The sequence below is a fragment of the Bombina bombina genome, chromosome 5 (assembly GCF_027579735.1).
Source record: "Bombina bombina isolate aBomBom1 chromosome 5, aBomBom1.pri, whole genome shotgun sequence".
In the NCBI taxonomy this organism is placed as follows: domain Eukaryota; kingdom Metazoa; phylum Chordata; class Amphibia; order Anura; family Bombinatoridae; genus Bombina; species Bombina bombina.
The window spans coordinates 629,691,498-629,714,180 of NC_069503.1; the positions used below are offsets into that span (position 1 = coordinate 629,691,498).

General features: G+C 38.1%; 1 protein-coding gene across 1 annotated transcript in view; it reads left to right on the forward strand.

Moving 5' to 3' along the window:
• ZNF830 (zinc finger protein 830) overlaps positions 1–22,683 on the forward strand; it is a 126,529-nt gene that overhangs the window by 9,893 nt on the left and 93,953 nt on the right. The window contains exon 4 of the mRNA XM_053714594.1: positions 10,951–10,984. Coding sequence (XP_053570569.1) covers positions 10,951–10,984 — 34 coding nt within the window. The remainder of the gene's footprint in view (positions 1–10,950; positions 10,985–22,683) is intronic.

Here is a 22,683-nt window from a genome sequence, read left to right on the forward strand (position 1 = left end):
CTTGTTGTGCCACCCATTCACTGACCTATAAGGATTCACTTCCCCCTATATAAAGGGCAGATATGAGCGGTGGCTCCGCCTTTGAAAAGGCACAGTTATGTGCAAAACATGTTAGGGAGTCTTGTTGGAGGATTTTGGGATCCTCAGTTTTAAGTAAAAGTGGTGGATGTTTACTCCGTAAGAATCAATAGATTGACTTTTTATATTTATTAGTGGGAACAATGGGCTAATATTAACAGTAGTATGTTACACACTGGGAGAGAGATTTCTCTCTGTCCTACAATTAGTTCCCTCTAGTGGTCTATTTGTAACTGTGTTTATGATACGCTATTTCTTATACAATTACCACACACGCTGGGAAGATTTCCTTGCGTACAAACAGTAAGCTCTTCTGAGAGGTTCATTTGTAACGCTATTTCTTATACAATTGTTACACGCTGGGAAGATTTCCTTGTGTACAAACAGTAAGCTCCTTTGAGCGGTTAATTTGTAACAATATTGCATAGCAGCTACGGGTTTGCTTTTTCTACTCTTGACAGATTAATAGTTATATCAAAATAACCTCATATAGAGCAGTCTCTAGAAGTATAAATAATAACGATTATTTTGGAACATATCCATTAAAACATCAGGTGGTTACAACAGGTCAGAAACTTGTTATTAAACTGACGATAACAACATCCAGGGCAAAATTTAACCACTAACCGTTAGAGCTGAATACTCACATATCTTACTATAATTACAGTATACTATGCAATAATTATACCAATACATAGTGGACTGCTAACACTATCATCTCTAACTGTATCTGTTGTATCATGAATTGTCTGTTATCAGAGCGGAGTGCTATTATAGCTTAATTTGGGCAATTTTTTCGCTCTATATAGGCAATTCTAACCTATAAGGTACTTACCCTTTATGCAAACCTATTAGGTACCACCTTTAATAACCAATTTATTGTGTTGAGAGTACTAGGAGACTAAGAGGAGCTAGTATATAACACTATACACTGTCTATTAACCCCCACTTACCTTTGTACACATCAAATGTTTGCATATTGGAGTTACACCCTCCACTTTTTGTTTTTATATGTATATGTCCCATTTTAACCATTATATAATAAAGTTTTGAAGTTTTAACCGCAGTCTTCCCCTATAGGGAAATATTACTGTCTCAGTATCAACCAGTATTTAATACTACCAGTACATGGCTATTATTGAGATGATGAGTGCTAATAGTTACACACTTTGGATGTAGGGTCACACCTACCTTTGTTCTAATTGGGTACCATTTGTATAGAAAGCTTGGTAGATAATTTAAAGTAATGTCATTAAATTTGGTTTATAAAGCATATAAATAGTCCTATGTAATTCATCTCTCTCAAATAATATTAGTGTATTCAGTCCGTCTTCATTTAATTTCAGTAGCAGTTATCATATAGCTAAATGGGCACTGTACCTCTCATTTTAACATGAATATGTGTGGGCCATGGTAGAGAGACATCCTCCATATTACCTTTAATTTGTGTTGGTGGAGGACATCCATGCTGCCCTCCATATGATTTTTTTTTCTCATTCTCTGACTGAATAAAGAGGGCTCTTTTTCAGTTCTCCTTATCAAGTTCATATTACAGTGCTCCATTCTACTTAGAGGGGATGCAGTCCTTCATTTGACACTTATCCCCCGAGTGTACAGATAATCACTGTGAGAAAGGATGATCACCTACACCAGGAGTCTCCAGGGAGATTTTATATGGATTGGAAGTGATTATTACACCCTCTATCTCCCCCTCTTTTCAAAGAGAGCAATGAGACCAATCATATGAAGTAGTCATCTGCCTCTCTTAGCACCGGGGATGTTCAGAGCACTCGGCCCTGCAAAAAGCACACAGTTTAAAGTAAACTGCATTCTGGGAAAATGGGAAACCCTTTTTCCAGTGAGGGATCTTGTGTCCCTCTAAGTTACTCTAGAATTCACAATTACCTGTGTAGTAGATGACTTTTAGAGTTTTCTGGGTTTTAAAAGGGATCTTGGCACTCTTATCTAACCACTACAATATGGCTTGAGGGTTGAGTAGCCTTATTTCTGATAAGGGGTCAAATGTAGTAATAGAACTATATGCATATGGAACATAATTAAGGGGTTGTTGCACTCCACAGTATATATTGGGACAAGAGACCCCTTACTTGAAAACCGTAGTCTTCTTTTGCTCAAATGACTGGTCCTGTGTTCATCTGGCTGCCAGGGGATAGGAAAAACAGTGATAAATACCTCACAGCATCGGTCCTATTTGGGGTGCTGGTAAATCTAAATAAATCCTTGTCACTCGCTCATCATAAAATTATATTAGAAGAACTCCAAACTGAAAAAGGGGGTACCACCATTCAAGTATGTTTTTTTTGTTGTTGTTGTTGTTTTTTGTATCTTTATAGATGTCAATTGATCATCAAAGTAATAACTGGCACCTGGTAATTGTTAGTTTTATTTTGGTTTGTTGTTGGTGTCAGGGCTCATAGACCCTGCAGTTATACAAATTAATAGGATAGCTGATTGAGTATAAAATTATCTGACATTCTGAGAAAAATCCTTACAAGAAGATTATTGGTGTTTTTTTAAAATTTATTTTTTAATAATAATTCTGTTCTGCTTTAAGTGAGTTTGCACTGGGCTAGGAGCATTTGTGAAAATGAGTTGTCACGCCTCTTGTAAATCAGATGATGGAAGGTGAAAAAAAATATATACTTTTCATATTTTGCTTTTCAATTTATATTTTATTATGACGAGACATTGCACTGATGCTAAATGTGGGACCATAAATTGTGTGCTCATAAAGTGTGTGCTTTAAATATTTATGATATGACTCCTATGCTGCTGTTTACTTGATACATTTAGAAGTTATGCATGTGTATTTGGAGGTGTGCAAATCCAGATCTTAGTGTGTTGCACTTTTTTTATTTTTTATTATTTTTTTTTAGATATTTTTTTTTATTGAGGTTATAAACCATAACAGGCAAATTGCAAAATACAGAATTAAGTCATCAAGAGCACATAATAAAAATAAATGTTTTAGCCCGTAGAAACACATTTGTCATTGAATTCAAATTCTTGACATAGATGATATTTTTACAGGTCGCTCTGAGTAGAAACTTTAGTTGCCTATAGAGAAAGGTAAACAAACCTCATTTTTTATAGAAATAACATTCTATGAGTCCCCTAATCTGTAGTGAAAACATATATCGTACCCCTGACAACACTTGGTGGCCACTCTTGGACCTTCTAGACTAAGTATGAGTAGTAGGGGGTTACTAAGAGACGGTAAATCGGGGTTAATCTCGTGTTATATATCTCCTCAAAATTTGATTAGTTCACTGGTGGAAAGTTGTCCCCAAATAACGTACAAAGCCTCTCATTGCTACATGTATCTAAGGGGGATTATATATATATATATATATATATATATATATATATATATATATAAACAATACCTATTCTAAGGACCTGTCTGTAAGCTCTCCTTAGTGGGTGTAGAGGAGTGTAACCCAATAGAATATGGTAGTAACATATATGTATTTCAATTGAAGCCTGTGAGAGGAATTTAAGATTTTATCGGCATGTACAAAACTTATAGTAGAATATAGATATCTAGATCAACAGGAAAATGTTTGCATGCCTACATACAAATATAATTTGCATACAAAGAGAGAAGCTCTCTACCAGGAACGAACAACAGCTCAGTGGCTTGTTCTATGGCGATTTACCACCCGGAGGCAGCTTCTTTTAGACCAGTGTGCTTTTCACAGAAGAAAACTTTCCTGAAGTATATCAGTCTGATCCCGCCATACATACAAATATATGTAAGAAATATAAAGCTACACTTATATATCAAATACAGGGAGCCATCTTGTTATGTTGAACTGAATACATCAATATAGTGAGGACCTAGAGGGGTAGTAATAACACAGAAAATTGTGGCGTAGACATTTCATGTCTGCAGGAGCCAGATCTATATCAGTGTGTACAATATATAGCTGCAGACAGTTACCTTCAATTATGAATGATAGAAGATTATATATTGTGTTCGGTGTAATATATAGTGTATGCTCTAGTATTAAAAATATAGGCTGCTTCTTCTTTAGTGGTTACTCAGATATATGGAAAAATACATATGCTGGGGTCTTAGTTGTAAGCGCTCCTTCGTAGGTATAAAGGAGTATAACACACTATAGTAAGTTAACATGTTAATAACATATACTTTCCAATTATAGCATGTGAGTGGAATGAGAGATACTATAGGCATGTACAAAGCTTATAATAATATAAAGATATCTAAACCAACAAATACAATATGAACCTAAATGCAACCTAAATTGTAAGTCTTGTGTAAGATAACTGTCCCATATAGGTTTAGGAATCTAAGGCATCTGACACTAAAGTCACCATAGGCAGTCCCTAATGTTAATGGGTATTTGCAGCACAGAAACTCATCTAGTTATATCCTTGGGAAGCTCCCTTTGATCAATATAGCTTGCAAATGATATGGTCTGCATGTTAGGGCATAATAAGATAAAAAAAGCCTTCATAAAACTGAAAACGTTACACATACCATATCTAGGATATTGTTGCAGCAGTTAGTAGGTAGCACAACTGACCTTCCGGAAACATAACTTAAAAGAAACATCTGGATGTGCTAAACAAACTGAATTAGGTAATCCTACAAAGACATAGCTTGCAATTATCAAATCTGAGATAAACTCAACTTTTCAAACTTATATGTACTTCAGTCAATGTTGAAGTTGCAAAATAGATTTTAAATATGAAGATGAACCAGCATTAGTCCTTAGTCACTTAGATTAGGAAACAGTATGCGCATTATACAAAACAGAAACAAATTCCTCTACTCATTACTATTTACTACTCCTATTCTAAAGCACACCAATTCACAACAAATAAAATTAAGTATGAGTCAGCCAGATATTGGCAAAATTTAACCAATTCCAGAGCGTCTCTGTGCTGTCAAAGAGCACATCAAGGAAGACCATACTGAAGAATATTTTCCCGGTGCATAGATACAGGAACTTACACTCCCATTCACTTCAAGAGCACCAAGCTCCTTCCTTCATTGGCTGCATTTCATGTTGTAGGTGTTCTGCAAGTGCGGATCTAAGAAAATCTGTCACACCGCTAATGATTTGTCCCCAGCTAATCCATACACGACCATGCGATATAGGCAGAGGGCCAGTCTCCAAGACGATTGTTGTGTAGATCTCAGGCTTTGTTCTCTTTAATGCTGTAGCATACTTGGGTAAAGTTAATAGATTGGTTGGCTGATTTACTATTTGCCCTTTCAGCATGTAAGTCTCATTCTCTAAGGGCTCAGGATCGTCTGACCAGGAAGGCAAGGTTTCTTCTCGAACGTTCTGGAGCGTTGGAATATGATCAGTATCTACATAGGTAGCGCAAAGAGGATCAAAAATAGCCTCTATTTCTGTGGTTAGGATCCGGAAACCTTCCTTGATGTCGGTGCACAGATTATTAAGTATTAGCTCAATTCTAGTCTCCATTTTCAAACTTGAAAGGGTGATAGTCTATTAGGCTCCAGGTTTGTGTCCGAGGAATAGGGTATGAAATGGAAATATTTTGCCGCTATATGAGTGGAATTAGTACCTCCAAGTCAGAAGCTCTCTGTAACTCCGCAATCCTTAAAGATTTAGTAGCTCCTTGACACTAGGAAGTATCCTTTATGATCGTTTTCACTCTTGCAATGAAGTCTCCTCGCCAGCTGAAAGATGGCCGCTCTCAGAGATCTCGGCAAAGGGCGCCACAACATTAGGCAGAATTGCTTTACTTGCTGCTATCCCTTAGCCTTCAAACTTCTAATGAGAAATCTATGAGCTCGTAAGATGCCCTGTGACTATAAATTAGGCTGGGCTGAACGGCAAAATATACGATTATTTGTAGTATATAGCCAGAGCTATGTCAGTGTGCGACCATTCAGTCCAAGAGCTTGCTCCGCCCCTCAGTGTGTTGCACTTATACACGTAGAAATCCAGCTCTGAAAAGACTTCATCCACATTCGGAAGCATCCCAAACCTCTGAAAGCCTATCAGAAACTCGAGAGCAGACTCTCAAGCAATTAATTGCTCATGATGCACAGGCTTGTTTTGAAGAAAGAAGAAATCAGTTTTTCTATCCTGTATCCACAATACAGCATTCATGTTTAACCCCTTAACGACGCATGTCGTACAGGGTACGTCTTGCACAAACTGGTCTTTAAAGACCAGCGACGTACCCTGTACGTCGTCAGGGGTTTCAAGCGACTGGAAGCGATCCTGTTCACTTCCAGCCGCTTTCAAGGTATTGCAGTGATTCCTCGATATTGAGGCATCACTGCAATACCTTTTTAGGCACGCCGATGCAGAGAGAGCCACTGCTCTCTTGCCTGTAAAAAAAACAAACATACAATACCCCCCCCCAACATTACAACCCACCACCCACATACCCCTAATCTAACCCAAAACCCCTTAAATAAACCTAACACTAAGCCCCTGAAGATCTTCCTACCTTGTCTTCACCACGCCGGGTATCCGTCCAGAGGAGGCTCCGAAGTCTTCATCCAAGCCCAAGCGGGGGCTGAAGAGATCCATCACTGGGCTGAAGAGGTCCATCATCGGGCTGAAGAGGTCCATCATCGGGCTGAAGTCTTGATCCAAGCGGCGGCTGAAGAGGTCCATCATCCGGCTGAAGTCTTCTATCAAGCGGCATCTTCAATCTTCTTTCTTCCGGATCCATCTTCATCCCGCCGACGCGGAACATCCATCCTGGCCGTCGACTTCCCGACGAATGACGGTTCCTTTAAATGACGTCATCCAAGATGGCATCCCTTGAATTCCGATTGGCTGATTGGCTGATAGAATCCTATCGGAATTAAGGTAGGAAAATTCTGATTGGCTGATGGAATCAGCTAATCAGATTGAGCTCGCATTCTATTGGCTGTTCCGATCAGCCAATAGAATGCAAGCTCAATCTGATTGGATCAGCCAATCGGATTGAACTTGAATCTGATTTGCTGATTCCATCAGCCAATCAGAATTTTCCTACCTTAATTCCGATTGGCTGATAGAATCCTATCAGCCAATCAGAATTCGAGGGACTCCATCTTGGATGACGTCCTTTAAAGGAACCGTCATTCGTTGGGAAGTCGTCGGCCAGGATGGATGTTCCGTGTCGGCGGGATGAAGATGGATCCGGAAGAAAGAAGATTGAAGATGCCGCTTGATAGAAGACTTCAGCCGGATGATGGATCTCTTCAGCCCGATGATGGACCTCTTCAGCCGCCGCTTGGATCAAGACTTCAGCCCGATGATGGATCTCTTCAGCCCCCGCTTGGGCTTGGATGAAGACTTCGGAGCCTCCTTTGGACGGATACCCGGCGTGGTGAAGACAAGGTAGGAAGATCTTCAGGGGCTTAGTGTTAGGTTTATTTAAGGGGGGTTTGGGTTAGATTAGGGGTATGTGGGTGGTGGGTTGTAATGTTGGGGGGGTATTGTATGTTTTTTTTTTTTTTCAGGCAAAAGAGCAGAATTCTTTGGGGCATGCCCCGCAAAAGGCCCTTTTAAGGGCTGGTAAGGTAAAAGAGCTTTTCTATTTTTATTTTAGAATAGGGTAGGGCATTTTTTTTATTTTGGGGGCTTTGTTATTTTATTAGGGGGCTTAGAGTAGGTGTAATTAGCTTAAAATTGTTGTAATATTTTTAGAATGTTTGTAAATATTTTTTTTATTTTTTGTAACTTAGTTCTTTTTTTATTTTTTGTACTTTAGTTTATTTAATTGTATTTAATTTATTTATTGATAGTGTAGTGTTAGGTTTAATTGTAACTTAGGTTAGGATTTATTTTACAGGTAATTTTGTAATTATTTTAACTAGGTAACTATTAAATAGTTATTAACTATTTAATAGCTATTGTACCTGGTTAAAATAAATACAAAGTTGCCTGTAAAATAAATATAAATCCTAAAATAGCTACAATATAATTATTATTTATATTGTAGCTATATTAGGGTTTATTTTACAGGTAAGTATTTAGCTTTAAATAGGATTAATTTATTTAATAAGAGTTAATTTATTTCGTTAGATTTAAATTATATTTAATTTAGGGGGGTGTTAGTGTTAGGGTTAGACTTAGTTTTAGGGGTTAATAAATTTATTAGAGTAGCGGTGAGGTCCGGTCGGCAGATTAGGGGTTAATACTTGAAGTTAGGTGTCGGTGATGTTAGGGAGGGCAGATTAGGGGTTAATACTATTTATTATAGGGTTAGTGAGGCGGATTAGGGGTTAATAAATTTATTATAGTAGCGGCGAGATCCGGTCGGCAGATTAGGGGTTAATAATTGTAGGTAGCGGCGACGTTGGGGGCGGCAGATTAGGGGTTAATAAATATAATATAGGGGTCGGCGGTGTTAGGGGTACATAGGGATAATGTAGGTTGCGGCGGTGTACGGAGCGGCAGATTAGGGGTTAATAATAATATGCAGGGGTCAGCGATAGCGGGGGCGGCAGATTAGGGGTTAATAAGTGTAAGGTTAGGGGTGTTTAGACTCGGGGTACATGTTAGGGTGTTAGGTGCAGACATAGGAAGTGTTTCCCCATAGGAAACAATGGGGCTGCGTTAGGCGCTGAACGCTGCTTTTTTGCAGGTGTTAGGTTTTTTTTCAGCTCAAACGGCCCCATTGTTTCCTATGGGGGAATCGTGCACGAGCACGTTTTTGAAGCTGGCCGCTGGTATTGAGAGTTGCAGTGGCGGTAAATATGCTCTACACTCCCTTTTTGGAGCCTAACGCAGCCCTTCTGTGAACTCTAAATACCAGCGGTATTTAAAATGTGCGGGGTAAAAAAGCATGCGTAGCTAACGCACCCCTTTGGCTGCAGAACTCTAAATCTAGCGGTTATTTTAGTACTGGCAGACTGCTAGTACTTAGAGGACCATTATACACTCCTTTTTTCTTTGCATAAATGTTTTGTAGATGATCTTTTTATAAAGCCCATAAAGTTTTTTTTTTTTAAAAAATGTATAGTTTTGCTTATTTTTAAATAACATTGCTCTGATTTTCAGACTCCTAACCAAGCCCAAAGTTTTATTTGAATACCGTCAGCTACCTTCTCAAGCTTGCTCCTGTTTGTGTAAACAGTCTTTTCATATGCAAAAGAAGGGGGAGGTAGGGGGGAGGGTCTTATTTCCCACTTGCAGTGGGCTTTCCAACTGCCTTTTCAACAGAGTTAAACTGAAAGCTTCTAAGTACGTTTTTAAACCATTTTATACTGGATTTTTATATCGGTATCTGTGCATCCTATTCGTTATAGTAGTGTCTATTACATGCAGTTATATGAAAATGAGTGTATACTGTCCCTTTAAGATGGTGGAGACAATTGTGGGGTGGGGGAGGGAAGAGAGCTGTTTGGGAGGGATCAGGGGGTTGGGTGTGTCAGGTGGAAGGCTGATCTCTACACTAAAGCTAAAATTAACCCTTCAAACTCCCTACAAGCTGCCTAATTAACCCAGTCACTGCTGGGCATAATACAAGTTTGGTGCGCAGCAGCATTTAGTGGCCTTCTAATTACCAAAAAGCAATGCCAAAGCCATATAAGTCTATTTCTGAACAAAGGGGATCCCAGATAAGCATTTACAACCATTTGTGCCATAATTGCACAAGCTGTTTGTAAATAATTTCAGTGAGAAACCTAATATTTGTGAAAAAGTTTGTGAGAAAGTGAACAATTTTTTTTATTTGATCGCATTTGGCTGTGAAATGGTGGCATGAAATATATCAAAATGTGCCTAGATCAATACTTTGGGTTGTCTACTATGCTACCCTAAAGCTAAAATTAACCCTACAAGCTCCCTACAAGCTACCTAATTAACCCCTTCACTGCTGGGCCTAATACAAATGTGGTGCGCAGCGGCATTTAGCGGCCTTCTACTTACCAAAAAGCAACGCCAAAGCCATATATGTCTTCTATTTCTGAACAAAGGGGATCCCAGAGAAGCATTGCACAAGCTGTTTGTAAATAATTTCAGTGAGAAACCTAATATTTGTGAAAAAGTTTGTGTGAAAGGGAACAATTTTTTTTTATTTGATCAGATTTGGCGGTGAAATGGTGGCATTAAATATACCAAAATGGGCCTAGGTCAATACTTTGGGATGTCTTCTAAAAAAAATATATACATATCAAGGGATATTCAGGGATTCCTGAAAGATATCAGTATTCCAATGTAACTAGCGCTAATTTTGAAAAAAAAAAAGTTTGGAAATAGCAAAGTACTACTTGTATTTATTGCCCTATAACTTACAAAAAAGTAAAGAACGTGTAAACATTGGGTATTTCTAAACTCAGGACAAAATTTAGAAACTATTTAGCATGGGTGTTTTTTAGTGGTTGTAGATGTGCAACAGATTTTGGGGGTAAAAGTTAGAAAAAGTGTGGGGTTTTTTTTCTCCATTTTTTCATCATATTTTATAAATAGTAAATTAGAAGAGATGATGAAAATAATGGTATCTTTAGAAAGTCCATTTAATGGCGAGATAAACGGTATATAAAATGTGAGGGTACAGTAAAAGAGTAAGAGGAAAATTACAGCTAAACGCAAACACCGCAGAAATGTAAAAATAGCCCTGGTCCTTAAGGGAAAGAAATTGAAAAATGGCCTTGTCTTTAAGGGGTTATTTTATGTTTTTGTCATTGGATCAGGGTAATAAATGTACTATGCAAAGAAAGTTGTTCCTCTACATTAGCAGTTTATTTTGTACAGCTCCTGTTCATACGTTTGTAAAAATACCCATACAAATACTGTATATAAAATATAATCATTTAAAATCCAATCATTTTCTGGATAAAAATATAAATTTCATAATTTTTTCTTTTGTCTAAGTAATTATGCTTTTTGTTTTTTGCAGCTCCAGATGATCAGTCAATATCATCTTCAACATCGTAAGTAAACTGTACTTTTTTTTTTTTTTTTTTTTTTTTTTTTTAAATAAAAGAATTAATCAGAGGCTAATAGCCAAAGTAAACTATCTATAATTTATCACTATGTTTTCCTGGCTGTTAGACATACATGTGCCATCCACAATATCAAAAGGATAAAAGATATTTTACATCTTCTAGCAGTATTCGAGAAACATAAATGTCAGTAAATGCCGTTATTATGAGAGGGGACTGTATAGATAGCCTCCTCATACTATCATGGAGCAGACACTACAAAGTGTTATTTTATTTTTTAAATTAAATGCTGAGATGTCTGCTGCGGTGGCAATTTGTACTAAAAAATGTATTCCTTCAGCAAAAGTTATTAAGAGAATGAAGCAATTTTTTTGTTGATCATCTTTTTATTGAAAAGGACCAAGTATACAGATATTATGTTTCTTGTAATACATTGTAGATTCTTTGGTGCAGACGAGTATTTTGAGAATCATGGTATTATGTATTAAGAACATATAAATGTTGAAAGTCCAAGAAGTATTACAAGTCATTCTAATGTTCAAATAATTAAGCAAAATATTAACAAACAGATCAAAAAGAATATTAGGCATATTCATGTATCTGATAGAAGGAAAGAATTAAGCAATTTTGATATTAGAATTAAATTGTAAATTGTTTAAAATTGTATTCTCTATCTGAATCATGAAAGAAAAAATGTTAGGTTCATGTCATCTTTTAAATCCCCCCAAAACATTTTTTAGTTTATAAGATTTTTTTTTTTTCTCTTAGCAATTTAGTTTTCTCCCCTGCAGAGGAGCAGGAATTTATCTCCCCAAACGATTTGCCTGTGTTGTCTGCATGTAGGGCAGTGATTCATATGTACAAAATAGAGCAATGGACAAGCTCAAATACATGTGGCCTTGACTGGCCTCAGCAGAGGAGCCAGATTTTGTTTGGCTAACCACTATATATGTATTAAACTTTAAATGGTTTAATACATTTTTTTTTCTGTTTTTAATAGCACCTCTTTGAGAGTGGCTTCTAATTTCATCGCTATTGCCTGCACCTTCCCTGCTGTTTAGTAATTGTAGTCCCTTTTCCTCTTCCGGTTAAGATTAAAGTAGGAGTTTTTGAAGTGTTGGATTGGTGGACTTTATCAATTCATACATGTATTTTCTGCAAGCTTCAATTTAAATTGAAATAGATTTTATTTCACCTTTTTACTTGCAAAAGTATATTTAGGGCTAGATTACAAGTGGAGCACTAAATTATCACGCTCCTGCAAACGGGCAAATTTGGCTGGTTATTGCTACCTCAAGCTCGCAGTAGCAATTATAACTTATAAAGTTAACCAGAGATCAGATCTCTGATTCATTATATATATATATATATATATATATATATATATATATATATATATATATATATATATATATATATATATATATATATATATATATATATATATTTATTTTATTATTATTATATATTAATTTTATAAATATGTCCCAAATTCCCCCAAAATACAATGTGTAGTGTATTTTATTAAAAAATAAAGATAGCAGCATCTTTATTTTTTAATAAAATTACTGCACTAGGCAGTATTTTGGGGCTTTACAGTTGGTGGGAGTGGGTTGTTAGAAAAAAACAGCTCTGAAAAGTGCCTTTACATTGCAGTCTATGGGAACTGTGCAGTGGCGTATTTAGGTTTTGTGCTATTTAAGCAATAATAATATTTTTGGGGTCAGGGTATAACATTACTTTTTTCTTTTTTTTTTTAATGGCTTTTTCTAAGTTAATGTTAAATGGAGCTTGAAAAACACTTTCCTATAGTTATGTGTATGTGTGTGTGTGTGTATACATACATACATACACACATACACACACACACACACACACCCACAATTATGTAAGAATAAAATAAACCGAATAATGATCATTGTACACAGAAAATCACACTACTTTTGTATATGTAGTGTAAAAAGCTTGGGGAACAAATCTGCATATCAAAAGGCTCTGCAGTTACAGGTTTATTGTGAGGGTATCACAGGCAGACTGAAAATTAAAATTAGTTATCTAGTAATGCCTTCAGAATGACACAAACAGTAAAAGTAACAGCTGGAAATTGGTGTTTCCTATGCTAAGCGATATCTGACCGGTCCACGACGTAGCAACTACTGGACACCTCGCATGTGGCTGTGTGGCCTAAACTGCATTAGAGGCAGCTTCCCCCAGCCACATGTCAATTTGCTGGTACTAACACCTCACCGCCTCACTCTGAGCCACACAAGTTAATTGCACAGAGTGGCAGGAGAATTAGCAATCATGTCCGCGCCACACATTACTGCAAGCTTTCCTTGCTGCACTTCAGTCATGTATGTGTTAATATGTGTAAATCACATAAATATATATATATATATATATATATATATATATATATATATATATTGACCCAAGTAGAGGCTAATACACCCATCAACTTTGTCACCAGCTTCACACCAGCCACCAAACAGGTTGTTGATATCATCAGGGCCAATTGGCATCTCATTAATCAAGACCGGACACTCCCATTTCAAAATTCCTCACCGCCTAGAGTGGTCCATCGAAGTGGTTCCAGCCTGAAGACACTGCTCATGAAAACAGACCAATGGCGCAGAAACAGAACATGGCTTGCTCAAACTAAAACAGGCTGCTACAAGTGTGGCAGCTGTGTCACTTGCAGTTCCCTAATTACTGGCCAAAGATTCCATCACCCGGGTTCCACCAAAATGTACACCATTAGGCACAGGCTCACTTGCACTTCTCAATATGTTGTGTACTTTTTATCTTGTCCGTGTGGCCTCTATTACATCGGAAAGACCAGCACTACCTTCAGGGAGAGACTGGCCAACCACAAAAGTGCCATAAGAGCTGCTTTCAAGGATGACCAAGCTGACCAACCTGTGCCTAGGCATTTTTTGGAACTGAAACACCCTATTGCCTCCCTCCGTGCCATGTTGATAGACACAGTAGTACCCTTGAGGAGGGGTGGTGATCGCAACCAAGAACTGTTGAAATGTGAATCCAAATGGATTTATCGATTAAACACCCTGAGTCCCCATGGGCTTAATGCTCATTTGGACTTTTCTGTATTTTTTTGATCCTGTGAATATTGTTGTTTTTTTTTTTTCCTTGTTTTTGGCTTTTTTTCTGTTTTATCTTGTTCTTCTTGTTTATTGTTTGTGCACATTATTGTTTTTGTTCTGTTTTGTATTTTTTTTTTTTTCAATTTTATTCTTTGAGTGTCCCACATTTCTTCATCTATTTCTCTGACTCATTATCTGGCCATCCTCTTTATGTGTATGTAGGACATTTTTGGTTGTACCTATCCCTGCTGCTTGGAAGGTCTACCCACATGTGGGTGTGGTTATACTCCACCACAGTCTGGGCTAGTGTTATGAATAGTTATCAGTGCCTAATGGCTCCTATATTCTTTTTGGTTGTATATGGGTTATTTCACCATTGGGTTTTTATTGTTCTGGTCTGTCGGGGTCTATAATTCCCCTTGTTCTTATCTGTGTTCCTCCCGGATTGTGACACGCTCTTGCCACCTTGTTTAGATCGTTGCTTTATTACAGCTTACAGGCTTACCGGTACATTTTGTCTAATTTTGGCTAGATAGTGCCTAATCTGTGGTTACAATTTTGCAATACTGCGCACTACTTGGGGCTACCTTATTTACATTCTTTGGTATAGCCTTCCCCTATGCTGGGGTGAGATCACTGGCCATCTTAGTTGTGTGTATATATGTTTGTCGTTTTATGTTTGGTCGCTTTCTATTTGGGCTTATGTGTCTCGCAACACTGCGGTGGTTTTATGCTATTTTACTTCCCAGTGTATGCGCGTTTGAGCGATCCCTATAGCACAGGTTGTGAGTATCGCTGTGGTGTTTATATTGACTGCCGCACACTGTCCGCTCTAGGTCTATCATGACTTGTTGGCATAACACATCGTGGTAACATCTGATGTGCTGGTATTTGTAATCGACAGTGTTGCTTGATCTGGATCTGACGTGTACACTTGAGGTTTTGGTCATATTGTCAAAGTGTCTTTTACATTTGACTGTATGTTTCGGAGTTGGCTTTGTGCATTACTAAGTTACTGCCCCTCTATCTAACTATCTTTTTAATATGTGCCGTTGAAAGTGGCGACTTGGTATACGCAGCACCCTTACATTATGTCTGTTTTCTGATTTAGTAGAGCATGATGGATTATTAAGTGCGCTTCAATCACGCATGTTGGGCTTTTGTTTTTGTATTGGTTCCAAGCACTGACTGACGTATGGCATTTCTTACATTGTTTACTACACACAGCTGTGTGATCCCCATAACAACGCTAGGCGTTGGCTGAGCTTATCCTATCATGTATCAGTTAATAGTAAGGCCACCTCTATTTAAGTTGTGCTTCTGTGTCAATCGTTACTCGCCTTTTCCGATCTGAAATCCCTGCTACTAGGCAGTTTTAAGGTATTTAAAGTTCTATTTTATTTGTATATATGCTGTGATTCTGCTTATTGTGACTCGGTTGCTTTCTATACCGCATATGACCACTGCATATGTTGTCCCACGTAGCTGCTATGTGTTACACTAGTGTATGTAGTGTTAATTTGACGGTCTGCCACTTATTTCCTCTGATATTGCATATACACTCCTGTCTCTGTTTGCGGTATTTGGCCAGGCGGGTCCCGGTTCCCAGTAGTTCTTTTTCTTGTGTAACTGCATTAATAGCACATATTGAGATTTGTAGTTATTAGTTATAGTATTTCGTTTCATGGTATTGACTTGGTGACCATATATATTTATTGCACTATCATAGTCTCGTTATTCTTACCATGTGGGGTACGTTTAGAGCATGAGGTTTGTTTATGTTGTGTTAATCCCTCATTCTTTGCAACCATGTTCTGCTGGGTCGAATATTTGTCAGTGTTTCTGTTTTTTTGTATACACTAAATTAATTTTTTATCATGTTTGAGGGCTATACATCTGTGGCCAATTTATGTGTACATTGTCTTTTATACATCTTGATATATTGCCTAGCTGCACATTTGAGGTTATGTTTCCTATGAGGCTGGTTTCATTGTTTTGTTGTCATCTTCCTGATGCTTTGGTGATCTTATTTTGTGCCCCCTACTGGTTTGGCTGTTTTGTTTCTGTGTTTGTTCTCTGGTTATCCTTTGTTGGATTATTGATGATTCCCTCTTCTGGCTGTTTAGTCAGTTTTTATTGCTATTGGTGGTGGTTAGATAGGTTGTTGTTTTTTCACTCTTTATTTTGTCTCCATAGATCTGTGTTTTTAGTGTCTTTTTCTCTATCTGTCTTACAGATTATACTTGTCAACGTCGACCATGTATTAGTGTCTTTACTCAATAAAGAATGCATTTATCTTCCAAATAAACCCTGAGAGTGCCCTTCTACAAATCGAATATCTACAATTATTTCCAAGGATTGCACCCAGGTCGTGGCTACTCCACCTGGTTGGAGTGCTGGGCTACAGGCTATATATATATATATATATATATATATATATATATATATATATATATATATATATATATATATATATATATATATATATATAATCTCAGCAAAATTGAAAAAAGCACTCACTGGTCTTCAGATAACAAATCCAAATAAAATTTATTAGTGACGTTTCTGGACAAATAGCGTCCCTTCCTCTGACCAACAGAAACTGCAAACGAACAAACTAATAAAGGCCTGTTAAACCCTCCCCTAAAGAAGCCACCAATGAATGGAGGCCGTGTGCAAACATATCAGGACTGTACCAATAGACAGAAAATGTGATATAAAAGCAAACATATATAGTGTCAAATATCTAAATCGTGTATCAAGTGTATATCATATATGAATAAATGATTGAGCAAACAAAGCGTACAAAAACTACATATGTGTCCCTCATTTATAGTCCTTTAAAACCATCCCTGGCAAAGTGGGAGCCCACATATGGAACATTCCAAATCCGGAAATCACACGCCCCCATGGGAGTTAATCATCCAAATCTAAACAGATACTCGACCTGTGCGATCAAAATCCTAGATCATCCACCAAAAGAAAGTGCAAACAAACAAAACAAATAAACCCCTGGTCACCAGTGCAAACGCGTCTCTATCAAAGAAAAAACCCATGTCCACACCAGCACAATAAGACATTTCTACCTGTCAGAGCCGATCGCAGTGAAACTCAGCCACACCCACCGTAGTCCCATTGGTTGGGGACCGCAAATCAACAAACCACTGATAGGCTCACCACAGCGATGGGTGTGCGCCAGTAAACCAACAATACCCATCGCACTCCCAGATAATCTCATCACATTGTTAAAACGCATCAGACCCAAAGTCATCAACAATATTAGTCAGCGTTGTATATTATGCAGCGTTGTATATTATCTCACAAGTTATTTGCGGGCGCCACAGACATACATATTACTATCACCTTAATATAGTTAGATCATAAAAATGCCAAGTTCATTATGTCAACAATTCCCATTATGAAAACAAAAATAAAGATAGAATAACCGCTATTTACATATTGATATCATAGGATATTTTTTACTTTTCAGAGCCGATCATAGTAACACTCAGCCACACCTACCGTTGTCTGATTGGTCACGGATCACAATTCAACAAACCACTGATAGGCTCATTACAGCGATGTGTGAGCAGTAGTAAACAAACAATACACATCTTACTCCCAAAACATTTCATCAAATTGTTAACATACATCAGACCTCAGAATCACTACAGCGATGTGTGAGCAATATTACTCCCAGATTAATTCATCAAATAGTTAGAACGCATCAGACCTCAGAATCATCAAACCTATTATCAAAAATATAAACAGCACTGTGTATCATCTCACAAGCTGCTGCAGGCGCCACAGACCTACATATCACTATCACCGATAGTGTCATAAAATCATAAAATGCCTAATTTATTATGTCTACAATTCCCAGTGTGAAAACAAAAACAAAAACTGAAAACCAAAATTAACCGCTATTTTGCGATCGCATAACATACACCAAACGGACCAGAGATAGTCTAGCAGGTCAATACATACAACTAAACAAATCCCGCACCAATCATCAGGGCCACAAGCGCCCACGGTGCTCTTCACTGACCAATCACAACACTTCCTTTCAACACCGCGTCTGCACTGAGCATATAGGACATGATGTCCATCATGACTAGATCAAACATAACTCTCATCTCCAAATCCAGAGGATCAAAAGAATACTGTCTCTAATTACCGCACCAGTTCATACTAACCAAAATATATATAAAATAATCCAAATATAAAATAATCATAAATAATTTAAGGAATCATTTAAGGCAGAAAAACACTATCCCATATTCAAAGCATTAATAATAATAATAATAATAATAATAATAATAATAATAATAATAATCATTCATTGTGCTTACCCTAAAATCCAAAATAAATATCTCCCTATTTTAAATATACTCATGTTCCCACCAATGGGGCTCAACCACCGCCAGGCGAAGATAGAATCAGGACAAGATATCAAACTAGCTAGTGCTTAAATAGTGATGTGTGCACATAAAAAAACAATATACATATACAATCATATAAAATGACCCCAAGGTAGGGCCAATATTAAAAACAATTGGTCCTATACATAAATCAAGTATAATATAAATTCCAATGATAGTACAACTATTCTGTAGACAAACAATCCAAGACAAGGTCAACGCTAGAAATATAAGCTGGAGAAAGAAGCTAAGTGAGAAATACAATCATATTAACAACCTAATCCGAGAAAAGATAAGACGAAAGAAAAAAGAGAAAAGAAAAAAGAAAAAAAAAAAGAAAAAAGAAGAAGAAAGAAGAAAGAAAAGAGGAAAAGAGGGGAAAAAAGGGGGAGATAGAAGAAAAAAGGATATAAAAAGAACAAAGAAAGAAAAAGAAAAACAGACCAATCCAGAGAAGAACAAACGGAAAAGAAAAGGAAGGGAAGATAAAAAAGATGAATGGTATCACGTACTCTCATCAAGGTAAGGACCATGAACTCTCATGTTAGGCCAATCCTAGGTCATCATATATTCCTCATAGGAAAGACTGCCAGCCTGATTGCATATTCAGTCCTCTAGGAGCTAGAGTTCCAAGTTCATGGATCCATCTCGCTTCTTTCTGAAGAAGAATCTTTGCTCTGTTGCCCCCTCTGTTTGGAACTGGAACGTGATCGATTATACGGAAACGTAGATCTGTGACAGTATGTTGATTTTCCAAAAAATGTTGTGCTACTGGTTGTTCTGCTTTATTATTCTTCAGGGCAGCTCTGATGGCTGACCGATGGTTCGCCATCCGGGTCCGGGCATCATCAATGGTCTTGCCCACATAGAATAATCCACATGGACAGTTCAAAAGGTAGATGATGTGTGTAGTTGTACAGGTCAAAAAGTATTTGATATTGTATCTTTTCCGCCTCTCCGGATGTTGGAACGTGTTGCCTGCATGCATACTGTTACAGGTCACGCAACCCAAACATTTGAAGCAACCATTTCTTCTGTTAAGTGTGATCAGTCCACGGGTCATCATTACTTCTGGGATATTACTCCTCCCCAACAGGAAGTGCAAGAGGATTCACCCAGCAGAGCTGCATATAGCTCCTCCCCTCTACGTCACTCCCAGTCATTCTCTTGCACCCAACGACTAGATAGGATGTGTGAGAGGACTATGGTGATTTTATTTAGTTTTATATCTTCAATCAAAAGTTTGTTATTTTAAAATAGCACCGGAGTGTGTTATTACCTCTCTGGCAGAGTTTGAAGAAGAATCTACCAGAGTTTTACTATGATTTTAGCCGGAGTAGTTAAGATCATATTGCTGTTTCTCGGCCATCTGAGGAGAGGTAAACTTCAGATCAGGGGACAGCGGGCAGATGAATCTGCATAGAGGTATGTAGCAGCTTTTATTTTCTGACAATGGAATTGATGAGAAAATCCTGCCATACCGATATAATGTCATGTATGTATACTTTACACTTCAGTATTCTGGGGAATGGTACTTCACTGGAATTACACTGTAAGAAGTACATAAAACTTTTTAATAACTAAGAAATTATGTTTAACGTTTTTGCTGGAATGTAAAATCGTTTTCATTTGCTGAGGTACTGAGTGAATAAATGTTTGGGCACTATTTTTCCACTTGGCAGTTGCTTGATCTTTTTTCTGACAGTTTCTGTTCTCTCTCACTGCTGTGTGTGAGGGGGAGGGGCCGTTTTTTGGCGCTTTTGCTACGCATCAGAAATTTCAGTCAGCAGCTCATTGTATTTCCTGCATGATCCGGTTCATCTCTACAGAACTCAGGGGTCTTCAAAACTTGTTTTGAGGGAGGTAATTTCTCTCAGCAGAGCTGTGAGATTATAGTTGACTGAGATAAAAAACGTTTATTCTGTAATTTTTTTCTGCTTTCAGAATTAGTTGTCTTTTGCTAATGGGATCAAACCTTTGCTAAAGTTGTGTTGTTTACAAGGATTGAGGCTATAACTGTTTCAATTTATTAATTTTCAACTGTCATAAATCTTCTGTGCTTCTTAAAGGCACAGTACGTTTTTAATAATATTCTAATAGAATTGTATTCCAAGTTGCAAGTTTATTTGCTAGTGTGTTAAACATGTCTGATTCAGAGGAAGATACCTGTGTCATTTGTTGCAATGCCAAAGTGGAGCCCAATAGAAATTTATGTACTAACTGTATTGATGCTACTTTAAATAAAAGTCAATCTGTACAAATTGAACAAATTTCACCAAACAACGAGGGGAGAGTTATGCCGACTAACTCGCCTCACGTGTCAGTACCTGCATCTCCCGCTCGGGAGGTGCGCGATATGGTGGCGCCCAGTACAGCTGGGCGGCCATTACAGATAACTTTACAAGATATGGCCACTGTTATGACTGAAGTTTTGGCTAAATTACCAGAACTAAGAGGCAAGCGTGATCACTCTGGGGTGAGAACAGAGTGCGCTGATAATATTAGGGCCATGTCAGACACTGCGTCACAGGTGGCAGAACATGAGGACGGAGAACTTCATTCTGTGGGTGACGGTTCTGATCCAAACAGACTGGATTCAGATATTTCAAATTTTAAATTTAAGCTGGAAAACCTCCGTGTATTACTAGGGGAGGTGTTAGCGGCTCTGAATGATTGTAACACAGTTGCAATACCAGAGAAAATGTGTAGGTTGGATAAATATTTTGCGGTACCGGCGAGTACTGATGTTTTTCCTATACCTAAGAGACTTACTGAAATTGTTACTAAGGAGTGGGATAGACCCGGTGTGCCGTTCTCACCCCCTCCGATATTTAGAAAAATGTTTCCAATAGACGCCACCACACGGGACTTATGGCAAACGGTCCCTAAGGTGGAGGGAGCAGTTTCTACTTTAGCTAAGCGTACCACTATCCCGGTGGAGGATAGCTGTGCTTTTTCAGATCCAATGGATAAAAAATTGGAGGGTTACCTTAAGAAAATGTTTGTTCAACAAGGTTTTATATTGCAACCCCTTGCATGCATTGCGCCGGTCACGGCTGCAGCGGCATTCTGGATTGAGTCTCTGGAAGAGAACATTAGTTCAGCTACTCTGGACGACATTACGGACAGGCTTAGAGTCCTTAAACTAGCTAATTCATTCATTTCGGAGGCCGTAGTACATTTAACTAAACTTACGGCTAAGAATTCAGGATTCGCCATTCAGGCACGCAGGGCGCTGTGGCTAAAATCCTGGTCAGCTGATGTTACTTCTAAGTCTAAATTGCTTAATATAGCTTTTAAAGGGCAGTCCTTATTTGGGCCTGGTTTGAAAGAAATTATCGCTGACATTACAGGAGGTAAAGGCCACGCCCTGCCTCAAGACAGGGCCAAACCTAAGGCCAAACAGTCTAATTTTCGTTCCTTTCGGAATTTCAAAGCAGGAGCAGCATCAACTTCCTCTGCCCCAAAGCAAGAAGGATCTGTTGCTCGCTACAGACAAAACTGGAGACCTAACCAGTCTTGGAACAAGGGCAAGCAGGCCAGGAAACCTGCTGCTGCCCCTAAAACAGCATGAATTGAGGGCCCCCGATCCGGGATCGGATCTAGTGGGGGGCAGACTTTCTCTCTTCGCCCAGGCTTGGGCAAGAGATGTCCAGGATCCCTGGGCGCTAGAGATAATATCTCAGGGATACCTTCTGGACTTTAAATACTCTCCTCCAAGAGAGAGATTTCATCTGTCAAGGTTGTCAACAATCCAGACAAAGAAAGAGGCGTTTCTACGCTGCGTACAAGAGCTCTTGTTAATGGGAGTAATCCATCCAGTTCCACGGTCGGAACAGGGACAAGGGTTTTACTCAAATCTGTTTGTGGTTCCCAAAAAAGAGGGAACTTTCAGACCAATCCTGGACTTAAAGATCCTAAACAAATTCCTAAGAGTTCCATCGTTCAAGATGGAGACTATTCGGACAATTTTACCTATGATCCAAGAGGGTCAGTACATGACCACTGTAGATTTAAAAGATGCTTACCTTCACATACCGATTCACAAAGATCATTACCGGTACCTAAGGTTTGCCTTCCTAGACAGGCATTACCAGTTTGTGGCTCTTCCATTCGGATTGGCCACAGCTCCAAGAATCTTCACAAAGGTTCTGGGTGCTCT